Genomic DNA, 11,485 nt, shown 5'->3' on the forward strand with positions numbered 1-11,485 from the left:
ATCATATATATCATTAACAGAATGACAACACAAGAGAAAGTAGGACACTTTTCATCATGCGCTGGTGCAACAAAATGGAGTGATGAAGAAAGAAAAGCAAGAATAGAACTAGCAGCAACATATAGAATGGTGGCATTGATGGGATGGGACGAGCTTATATACAATCATTTGACTATTCGTATTCCTGGTACTGAACATATATTACTCAATCCCTTTGGTTTAAGATTCGATGAAGTTACTGCTTCAAGTTTAGTTAAAGTAGGTAAAAATACTACAAATGATTGATTGATTATTGATAATGATAATTGATAATGATTTGTTTTGGGATTATATTATTATAATATTTAACTTACTTTGTTTGTTAAACTTATAGTTGGACTTGGATGGTAATTTAATTGATGAAGGTAGTACAACCTATGGATTTAATAGAACTGGTTATGTAATACATGGAGCCATTCATAGAGCAAGACCAGATATCAATGCAACACTACACACTCATCATGCTTCGATTGTAGCAGTGTCTAGTTTGAAATGTGGATTGGTACATTTCCACCAAAACTCATTCCTCTTTGGAGAGGTTGCCTATCACGACTATGAAGGTATCTCTACAGATATTGATGAACAGAAACGTATTGTAGCTGCACTTGGACCAACCTCTAAAAACCTCATTCTTCGTAATCATGGTGTAGTGTCGTGTGGTTCCACCATCCAAGAAGCATTCTTTTATTTGTATCAGGTGACCAAATCATGCGAGGTACAAATCCAAGCTCTATCTGCCTGTGGAGGTGATGTCTCCAAACTCAATATTCCTACAAAGGAGATTAGTGACAAATCATTCCGTATCTCTTCACAATTCAACGTTGAAGGTGTTGGTATGAAGGAATGGGATTGTCTCATTAGAAAGTTGGATAAATTAGATCCATCCTATAAATTGTAAAAAGAAAAGATAAAAAAAAAAAATAGTATATAGTAAAGTATAGATGAGAGTCGTCCTTATAACATAGGGACACTGAAAGACTCCGATCGTTTGATTTCAATGCTCATTTCGGCTTTGGAATCGAGATCATCTTAAAATAAAATTATTTTAAAATTATTAACAAATATGACCCACACACAGTTAAAAGTGTGAACAAGGTGGAGGTGGGTGGTGTTGAAGAAGAATAGAGTTTTAAAAACTCTGCATTCATTCATTCATAATTGTTGTTATATACATATTACTCCTCTCAAAAGAGATAAAGAGATAAAGAGATAAAGAGATAAAGAGAGAGAATGAAAGAAAGAATCTACTTTTTATCTTTATTGGTGTTGTTATTGACAACACATCTACAAGTATCAGATGCTTTTGTTTATCCATTCGATGGAACTGTATGTATTATATTATATTTGAATCTATAGATAGTTTATCGATTATAATCGTACTCATATTCATATTCATATTCATATATTATTGTACATTGTTGTTTAGAGCTCACAATTATTTGGATGGAGATCAGCTCAATATAAAATAGGAGCTTATAATCAATCACCTGGTAATGGACTGTCATATGCATTGATAGAAGGATTGGCAGACATGAATATTAGTAGTAACAATGTATTGGTAGATTCTCCTGCCGAGTTGGATATTGTATTCTTTCATAGCGATGACTCTAGCTATCTTGGATTCTCAAGTGGTGACTTTTGTTGTGACAGCGAACTCTATCAACAAGGCAAATGTAGTAGACCCGCCAATGTCATTCTACCATCGACTGCAGTATACACTACCACCAAACTTGATGGAATGTCAACTCCTGCAACATTGGGAACATTCAATTCTATTAGTTATTACAATATTCATTATACTGATTATTCAACTCCTCAAAGTATTTTACTTGTATGTCTAGATAAATAGATAGATAGATAGAGATAGATCAATCTACATAGATAGACACACAAACTAATAGTTCTACTTTTTTTTATTTAGCCATACAATGTTGGAAAAGAAGGTGTTTATTATGCCTATTTATTAAGTTGCAATAGTAGAGTTAATCTCAATGCAACTACAGTTCATTTTAGTGGAAAGATTACTTTTATGAATCCATATGGTTATTTAAATGGTGAAAGACATCCATTTTTAGCTGTAACTATCAATCAATTTATTATATTGAAAGTAATATATATATCAAATCCAATCTAATCATTTGATCTTACTTTTACTCTAGTTTTATTTAGTTTTAGCGGTAGCATATCTTTTACTTTCTTTTGGATGGGCATTTTTATCATTCAAACATAGACATACACTATTACCACTTCAATATTGGATCTCTTTGGTTTTATTATTAGGCTTTATTGAAACCATGGTACAGTATGGTTCAAATTCAAGTGCCAACAAAAATGGTACCTTTTCAAATGCTTCACTTGCTTTTATTTCAATCTTTGTTACTCTCAAAGGTGGTATCTCTAGATTAATCGTTTTACTTTGTTCAATGGGTTATGGTATTTTAATGTAAGAATGAATCAAAAATATATTAATATATAAACATAGGTACTTAATCTTTTATCTCTTTCTATATTTTTATAGTCCAACCATTCCACAATTAACAAAATATAAAATAGCAACACTTACCATTCTATATTGTATATTTAAATCGATACAATATTATTTATGGTTGATTCCAACAGCATCTACCAGTGAACAAGTTACAATGGTATTTTTCAACTTGGCTGTATCTATCCTCGATGTTGTATTCTATTGGTGGATCTTTTCATCATTTATGAAGATCTTTTCAAGATTATCACTCAAGAAACAAAAGGCTAAATTGGAAATGTATCAAAAGTTCTTTGTTGCATTGGTCATTTCTGCAGTCCTAACTTTACTTATTATTTTCATTTCAATGTAAATTTATCCACAACTCAATCGATAAGAATAATAATAATTAATATTAATTAATTTCCTTTTCTTTTCATATAGTATGGTAAATCATTATAAATCAGCAGATCAAACATGGAAATTTAATTGGTTAAGTGTATCTGTTTGGGATGTTCTCTATTTTGGATTATTATGTGTATTGGCATGGATTTGGAAACCAAATGATAACAATCAAAGATACAAATACAATGAAGTCGTTGATAATGATGAAGACTCTGCAGATGTTGTTTTACATCCACTTGGATTTGGTACAAGTGGTCTATCTCAACGTTCCAATGTAAATAATGACGAAGAGAATGGTACTGCCATCCCAGGCACTGAAGATGGATTAGACTCATCTAATCAAGTTGAAACAATCGATGAACATGAGCAAATGGAAAGATTTAAAAAAGATTCCTTTAACATGTTTGATTAAGGTCAACTTTGAATAGAGTAGAACCTACTTTAAAAATCTTATTATATAATATTGTTACTTTTCATCATCTTCTTCTTTCAATTCATTACTATTTATATTTGTATAAATAAATCTCTACATAAACCCTAAAAATAATACCAATATCCTATGAAATTCTTTCTAATAATATATGTGCGGTCCAATGAAATGATAATTGTTAAAGAAAGAGTGTACTGATCGATGGTTGATTTAAGAGTTGCGTCATTTAATTGGATCTAAGTGGTGGTGAAATAAGAATAACACCATCACCTCTTACAAACAACATCTTTATTTTTCTTTTAATACTCTAAAAGGGAGATGGATAGGTCAGTCATTGAAATCTAGGTAGGTAATATTATACTATAATATTTGTATATTTACTTTTACAATTTCTTCATCAGTCTCTTCATCCTTTTCAACTACTCTAATTGTTTCTTCAACATCTGATAGAATCATATTCAAATGTTGATCATATGCCTAAAAGATAAAAGGGAAGATGATTAAGTTAAGTTTAATGATCATATAACATAGTGCACAATAAAGATGATCTTAGAAGTGAACATACATGTAACTTTCCTCTTAATTCTCTATCTTGTCTCATCTTTACAAATATTCTTTCATCTAAACTCAATCTAATGAGATCTAATGGTTCTTCGATAGTTCCTTCGTCTCTCTTTTCCATTTTATCTGTTTGTATGTATAAATATAAATATAAATATATATATTAAAAGAAAATGAAACGATCAAGATGCTCACTCAATCTAATATCTCTCTGATAATGAAAAAAAAAATAGATTAATGGGGGGTGGGAAGACATTCATAGTTTTTTAGAGAGTCTACCAGTACTATCATATCATATGCATCAAAGTTAACTTTATGTATATTTATAGTTTTATAGTTATTATAGAATCTAAAGATCTATGTTGCTTATCCCATAAAGAAGAAATAGGGTCATTTTTCGTTCGTTTTTATAAACCTTGGACCAACAAAAGAGATGATTCTGTGGGATTTGAATGATGACAAATTTTTGCTACTGAAGCATAGATGTTAGATAAACTAATCCAACTAAATTAGAATTGGCTGATTTCCCACTTTAAAAATATTCTTTTTTGTTTTAAATAATATTACTTGTTGTAAGTAATTGGAAACATACACCAACACAATGTCATATACGGAAATAATGGGTCGAGAATGAATAGGCCAAATACCATTCGTTAGAAGGGTGTGCAAGAAGTGTTGGAAAAATTGAATGCAAAATCGAAAAAAATCAAATCATTGTTTGTGTGTCTTAAACATCCAAGAAGGGAGGTCATTATCAAATAGAGTCTCTTTTACTTATTGTCAGATATTAATATAGTAATATTACCTACCTCTTTACTATACTACTATTTATTTATTGTACTAATCGAGAGATAGAGATAGATATTTAATCAACACAGACGATAGATAGTTAGTTAGATTCGAGTAGATTAGATTAGATTAAACACCCCCCTCCCTACTTTTACAAATCTCATATATACAGTACAGTAACCAAACAATAACAAGATGGAGTCGGAACCACTATTTGGAGAGAGAAGAACACAAACCAAAGCTTTTGAATGGATTGTTGGTCTTGGTGTTACCTTTTTCACAATTGTATGTAACAACTAGCTAGTATTGGAGAAAGAGAGAAAGAGATATACATTCATGAATGTGAATATGACTTGGCTAACATATATATATTTGATGAATAGTTTTCAGTTGCAGTTGGCGTTTATTTTGGTATAAAGACAGCTCCAAGATATTTAGTGTTGGTGGTTTCATTGATATTTGTATTCCTTTCAACTGCTTTATTAATCAAATGGTACAGAGACACTGATGATATGATTAATCCAAAGTTTAAGTGGTTGGTTGCTTTATTACTTTTATGCACTATTTTGGTTGGTATTGCCGTCAATGTTTCAGTTTGGGCTAAGCTTCCACCCCCACAACCAGTATGGTATGTTATCTAGATTTTATTATACCATTTTTATATATATATATATATTACAAATGTCAAATGAATATTATTTATTGATTCCTTTTATTCATTTATTTCTATAGTAATGGATTATATTTAACAAGCAGTCAAACATGCATTCCATACTATAACAAGACTGCATGTGCTGAACCATTGGGATGTTATCAAATCGATGTTGGGGCAAAACAAATTACATGTATCAGTTGTTACCCATCATGTGGTAGTTCTGAATCTAGTAGCAGCGATGCTCCAGTAAACGGTACACATAATGGAGAAATTTTAGAACTTGATGTCGTTTTCTAATCAAAATATTAATAATAATCAAAATAATAATAATAATAATAATAATAATAATAATAATAATAATAATAATAATAATAATAATGTACAAGAAAGAAAACTAAGGGAACAAATAATATCCTTTTTTTTTTTTACAACCTATATATTAATTTACATTTCAAATACCTTAAATCACCATCAACTTTTTATTTAATACTATAAACTAAAACCAAACAATCCACAACAACAACAACACTATCGATTATTTTATTCTTGGTATGAATATAAATTAACATTTCCTTCCTTCCTTTCCAAAATATATAATAAAGTTATATTGTAATAATTATAATAATAAATATTATTAATTAATTAAAATGTCGGCACATATATCAATTGATTCAAAAAAAGGGGATAGGGATGGAAACCCCATACATTACATGTTATAGTTAACTAGTGGTATGACGGTATTATTGTAATGATGATCATTATCATTATTTTATAAATAGGGAAAATTATTAAATTGTTATTGTTGTTATTATTTCTAGATATTGTAATGTATGTAGGTTATTATTATTATTATTATTTGGTTGGGTTATGTTATTTTTTTGGAAGTGGAGAGAGAATTTACAAACAGGCACCACATCTAATACAATAACGAGTGTTTCCAGCATTCTTGTCGGTTCCACAAGATGGACATACGAGACCATCTCCAATTAATTGACCGGATGCCAATTTTGGCTTGGCTGGTGATACAGATGCAGATGAAGATGTTTTGATGGTAGAGGCAGTAGAAGTGGTCATTGGGGAGGCTGGGGAGAGGGTAGAGGTGGATGATTTAAATGGTGAAACTGGGGGAGTAGAGTTGGGAGCCAAAGAATTACGATAGGTAATAAGGAAAGATGTCATGACACCATTCAAATCTCTTACTCTATATCTTCCATTGGCCAATGTAAAATCGACACCCTCTCTACCAAGACAAACTCTAACAATCAATAGTTTATAGTATGAAATTGGGTTATCAAGAATTGCCTTGTTTGCGTTTGAAAAGAATGAAACGTCTACTGCATCATATGTTGATGGCCATCCAACCTATGAGAAATTAAATCAATCAATTAATTGTTAGTTATGTTTCATTTCCCTTTTGTGTCTATTTTGATTCTATTTGATTCTTTCTATTTACTTGTAAGATCTTTTTCAATTGTGATTCACTTGTTGGATTAAAGAATAGATTTAAAGTTTCCAATTTCTTGCCAGCTGGAATAGACTTGTCCAATTGATTTCTTCGTATTTCAAACTTTTCCATCATTTCTCTTGTTGGTTGGTATTGTTCGACGTTGGTGATGATGTATGGGTGAGTGGGGTTGTCTTGGTTTGCTCCATCTTCAGAGTCAATACTCTTGATCCACATGTTGCTTGCAACCTTTGCAACTCCTGCTGTTACTTCTTTTAAGTTGTCTGTAGATGCCATGATGATAATAATAATAATAACAATAATAATACTATATTTTTTTTTTTTAATCGCGTTGTTAACTTTGCTTTTGTTTGTATGTTCTGACTTTTTTTTTTAAATATTGATAATGACAGCTAAATAAATCAATTGATTGATTCGAGTAAGTAACAATAAATATATATATATAAATCTCTCTCTTTAAAGTATACAGATATAGATACTTTACTAAAATAGGGGGATGATAATGAATGAATGAATGAATGAAAGAGACAACAAACAAAAATGTTGATTAAAAAGCCATCACTAAAAAATTTTTGTTTGAAATTTTGTTCCATTCACTGATCATTGGAGCTGAGGTGTTAGTGGGTGTGACGTTCGAGTAATACTTGATTGAGTAATTGAACAGACTATCATCATTTTCATCTTCGTCTTTATCTTTACGATCTATATAAATCAAAGATATAAGAAGAAGAAGAAGAAGAAGAAGAAGATGATGTTAAATAGAACAATGAATATGCTTCACAAGAGCAGTCGGCAGTGGAGATGTCTAGCCACGATGACCACCACCACGACAATGACTGCTACTACTACCATCCCTTCACTATCATCATTATCATTATACTCTAATTGTAAATCATCATCGCTACTATCATCATATTCAACTTCAAATAACAACAACTCGAGTAGTAGTCGAGATGGATCTTCATCATCATCATCATTTATACCTCCATCATCATCTTCATCATCATTTGTACCTCCTCCACCTCCATCATCATCATCCTCTGCATCATTTATACCTCCACCCCCATCATCATCATCATCCTCTACATCATACGTACCTCCACCTCCATCATCTTCGCATGAACCTCCACCCCCACCTTCATCTTCATCTTCAACAACAGAAACTTCTAAAGATTCATTATATGATACATTGGATTTAAGTAGACCAGAGAATATAGAACAATCAACCAAAGAGATATTGGATAGAATTGTAATTAGTCAAGAATCGATACACAGCAAACAAGAAGAATTGAATATAAAAATGATAACAGATACATTCTTTGACAAGGAGGATATCAAACGTGTCAACAGTGAGAATGCTGAAAAGTTTGAAAAGGCAAAGGATCTCTATGTGTTTGGTGTCTATGATCAGGCATTTGCATTGTTTAGCGAGATTGATGTCAATCATGGCATGCGAAATGTGTTCCTTGGCAATATGCATCTCACAGGTGCTGGTGTGCCCAAGAACGAGGCATTGGCATTTCATCACTTTAACTTGGCTACGCGTGCACGTGTCCCAGTGGCAATGGGTGTGGTCGGAGAGATGTACCTAAAGGGGCAATCAGTGGGTCTCAACGAATCACAGGCCAGATCTTATTTTGATGTTGCCGCTAGTCTTGGTTTGCGATCCTCTACTGAACAACTCATCTATATGACCATCAACCGTGTTGGAGGATTGTTTAATCTAAAAAAGGCATGTTTCTATCTCAAAAGGTTGGCGATCCTCGGTGACACGGGTGCATTTGCCACGTTGGGATCATTGCTCTACGACATTCAACGTCGATTGGCGTTGGATTTATGGACGTTTGGTTGTCGTATTGGTAATCTTGACTGTCTCCATTATCTCGGTAGATACTATTACTCTAACGAGAATCCAGACTATCGAAACAGTTTTATGTTGTGGACGCGTGCTGCAGAGGGTGGATACGCCGAATCACAATTTTGTCTCGGATCAATGTACGAGATGGGTCTGACGGTCGACCGTAACCTTCCCTATTCCTTCCACCTCTACTTGAGTGCTGCCACCCAAGGTAACGCCGACTCGCAATATCTCGTAGGTAAGGCGTACAATGAAGGTTACGGCATTGAAAAGAACACAGTCAAGGCAGCACTATGGTTCCAAAAGGCAGCTGACCAAGGCGATGAGCGAGCACAAGAAATTGTCAACACACTAAACGAAAAGATTCAACAAAGAGCAAGATCAAAGCTTACAACTCAATCACGTTATGGTAAAAAGATATCTGATCAACGTGCCTCCAGAAATACATTTTCCAAATCAAGAGATAAAACAGTCGCTCCAAAATTATTCACAAAACTATTCCGTCAACAACAACCTCAAAATGATTCAGACAACGACAAACCTCGTCGTACCTTTAAACCAAGGGAAAATGATTCAGATAACGACAAACCTCGTCGTACCTTTAAACCAAAGGAAAATAATAATAATAGCAACGATGAGACTGTCATTTTGGATCGAAAAGAAGGTTTTGGAAAGAAAAAGAAAAAAGATTAATAATAAAAAAAAACAGTATATACAATAACATATTGAATATTATTATTATTATTATTATGATACAAAATTTATTGTTTCCAAACAGAATATTATTATACTACTCTTTGTCTAGTCAAATTGTTTATCAAAATAATGATTTTCATTAAAAAAGTGGACTGTTATTTTTCTCTTGTCAAAGAATCGGTCATTTAGATCTTTACAAGCATCAATGGCTGCATCTATCGAGAGGTACTCTACAAATAACTTTATGGAATCGTCATTATTGTCATTGGAAAACGATCTTTTCTTGCTTGGGTTGGGATGAACAATCGTATTATTGATTCTTCCATATTTTTTACATTCATATTCTATATCATCCTTTACATCTCTTGATGCAATATTCTTAAAATGTAAAAAAGTTAGTTTTTTAATTCAATTATTGGTATATTAATATACTTTGATAGATAGACAGGATATTATATATATAATATAATGTTATAATAGTAATAAATAAATGGAAATGGTAATAGATTTAAAATAGTTACTGTTATCATAATAATTTTTGTTGGATGGGAACTACAATTGGGCGGTATTTGAGAGTCACGGTTATGATGAGAGTCACGTGAATCACGATTGTCACGAGAATCACGTTGTTGATTATTATTATTGTTATTATTATTATTATGTTGCATTCTACCACGTCTTTGATAAGCTTCATCTCCAGAAATATCATGGTAATTTGGAAGTGGTGGAGGTTGTTGGTGGCGATAATCATCTCCTCCTCTGTCTCCTCCCCTATCTCCTCCTCTGTCACCACCTCTATCTCCTCCTCTATCGCCTCCTCTATCTCCTCCTCTATCACCTCCTCTATCACCTCCTCTATCGCCACCTCTGTCTCCTCCTCTATCACCGCCTCTATCGCCTCCTCTATCGCCACCTCTATCACCTCCTCTATCCCCACCTCTTCCACCTCTATTACCATGATTGTTTCTACCACCTCTATGATGATGGTGATGTGCGGGAGGAGGAGGATGAGGATGATTTTGATTATTCTGTTCCATCTTTATCTTTTTTGTTTTGCGTATTGTTCATAGTCGTTTGGTTTCCAAGGATTGTATTCATCCAATATTACATCGTCTTCATCGTATCTAAACATATTGATTGATGTAGAGGGTGATTCTGTTCTTCCACCACCAAATCCAAAAGAGGATGGTGACGATGAAGATGTTGGCGAAGAGGTGTTAAAAGTACTAGTATTATTTGATGTAAAGGATGGAGCAGGTTTCTTGCTACCCAATAATGGTTGTTGTTTCTTTAAAGTTGCAGCCAATTGAAGTATTCTTGGAGGTAGTTTTAAACCAGATGACTTTACCAAAGTAGTTGTAGTTGTAGTTGTAGTTGTTGGTGCTGCTTTACTACCACTGTTGTTTGGTGGAGAATCAGAAGTTGATAAACTTTGTTGTTGTTGTTTCTGATCATCAGTTGATGATGTGGTCGTAGTTGATACCTCTGATGTTGATAGAGGTAGCGCGTTATTGTTGTTGTTGGTGCTGGTCATATCAACATCAACATCGACATCGTATAATCCTCTGAATGGTGCAGGAGCAGTGGTAGTTGGTTGACTCGTCATCATTCAATATAATAGATATATATTATATATTGATAACTAACAGCTAAAGGAGAATAAAGAAGATGAATAACAATCGGTCAGTAAATCAATTTCATTTTCACATCATTTTTTTGTGTATAATATAATTAATAATATAGTTTTATATAGGTTTAAATAGTTTTATAGATATAAATATAGGAATTTATTTATTTTTTACCAAGTTGTTGATTAAAATATTATTGAATGATTGTGTGCTTTTCCAACTTGATGATTTATCTCTAATAATTATTTTAGTGTGTTAACAAGTTTCATTTAAACCAACCTTTTTTTTTGAAAATCTTGTGAGTGGCTTCAACAAATCACACACCTAGACATCACCCGTCCCTGTTACTAAAAGTGTTATTAATTTATAAAAGGACTCCGGAGTGTATTATATAACAAGAGAGATAAGAGATAACAAGTGTACTAGTAGTAGAATAATCAAATCAAGTGGTCAAACAAGAAGAAGAAGAAGAAGAAGTAGTGTAATATATATAAT

The 11,485-nt window shown here is 32.5% G+C and overlaps 7 protein-coding genes across 7 annotated transcripts; 4 read left to right on the forward strand and 3 right to left on the reverse strand.

Annotated features, from left to right (window-relative positions):
- Positions 1-21: 21 nt before the first annotated feature.
- Positions 22-1,072, forward strand: ahhA (alpha adducin; the record flags this gene model as incomplete). The annotated part of the gene is made up of 3 exons (XM_004358952.1): positions 22-258; positions 374-933; positions 976-1,072. The coding sequence occupies 3 exons, from the start codon at positions 22-24 to the stop codon at positions 1,070-1,072; spliced, it is 894 nt and encodes a 297-aa protein (XP_004359009.1).
- A 197-nt stretch (positions 1,073-1,269) lies between these two features.
- On the forward strand, positions 1,270-3,320 carry DFA_01035 (seven transmembrane domain protein; the record flags this gene model as incomplete). The annotated part of the gene is made up of 6 exons (XM_004358953.1): positions 1,270-1,365; positions 1,466-1,870; positions 1,961-2,146; positions 2,199-2,482; positions 2,558-2,872; positions 2,948-3,320. 6 exons carry the CDS (start codon positions 1,270-1,272, stop codon positions 3,318-3,320), a joined length of 1,659 nt encoding a protein of 552 aa, XP_004359010.1.
- A 244-nt stretch (positions 3,321-3,564) lies between these two features.
- lsm3 (LSM domain-containing protein) lies at positions 3,565-4,020 on the reverse strand (the record flags this gene model as incomplete). The annotated part of the gene is made up of 3 exons (XM_004358954.1): positions 3,565-3,645; positions 3,720-3,815; positions 3,904-4,020. The coding sequence occupies 3 exons, from the start codon at positions 4,018-4,020 to the stop codon at positions 3,565-3,567; spliced, it is 294 nt and encodes a 97-aa protein (XP_004359011.1).
- Positions 4,021-4,883: 863 nt separating this feature from the next.
- Positions 4,884-5,640, forward strand: DFA_01037 (uncharacterized protein; the record flags this gene model as incomplete). Its single annotated transcript, XM_004358955.1, has 3 exons — positions 4,884-4,973; positions 5,072-5,316; positions 5,421-5,640. The coding sequence occupies 3 exons, from the start codon at positions 4,884-4,886 to the stop codon at positions 5,638-5,640; spliced, it is 555 nt and encodes a 184-aa protein (XP_004359012.1).
- Positions 5,641-5,768: 128 nt separating this feature from the next.
- DFA_01038 (uncharacterized protein) lies at positions 5,769-7,084 on the reverse strand (the record flags this gene model as incomplete). The annotated part of the gene is made up of 3 exons (XM_004358956.1): positions 5,769-5,775; positions 6,245-6,705; positions 6,797-7,084. 3 exons carry the CDS (start codon positions 7,082-7,084, stop codon positions 5,769-5,771), a joined length of 756 nt encoding a protein of 251 aa, XP_004359013.1.
- A 490-nt stretch (positions 7,085-7,574) lies between these two features.
- DFA_01039 (tetratricopeptide-like helical domain-containing protein) lies at positions 7,575-9,359 on the forward strand (the record flags this gene model as incomplete). Its single annotated transcript, XM_004358957.1, has 1 exon — positions 7,575-9,359. One exon carries the CDS (start codon positions 7,575-7,577, stop codon positions 9,357-9,359), a length of 1,785 nt encoding a protein of 594 aa, XP_004359014.1.
- A 108-nt stretch (positions 9,360-9,467) lies between these two features.
- DFA_01040 (uncharacterized protein) lies at positions 9,468-10,968 on the reverse strand (the record flags this gene model as incomplete). The annotated part of the gene is made up of 3 exons (XM_004358958.1): positions 9,468-9,740; positions 9,884-10,399; positions 10,471-10,968. 3 exons carry the CDS (start codon positions 10,966-10,968, stop codon positions 9,468-9,470), a joined length of 1,287 nt encoding a protein of 428 aa, XP_004359015.1.
- Positions 10,969-11,485: the final 517 nt, after the last annotated feature.

Source organism: Cavenderia fasciculata (genome assembly GCF_000203815.1).
Source record: "Cavenderia fasciculata unplaced genomic scaffold Scf_Dfasci-F-a-25c12.r2-5, whole genome shotgun sequence".
NCBI classification, from domain to species: domain Eukaryota; phylum Evosea; class Eumycetozoa; order Acytosteliales; family Cavenderiaceae; genus Cavenderia; species Cavenderia fasciculata.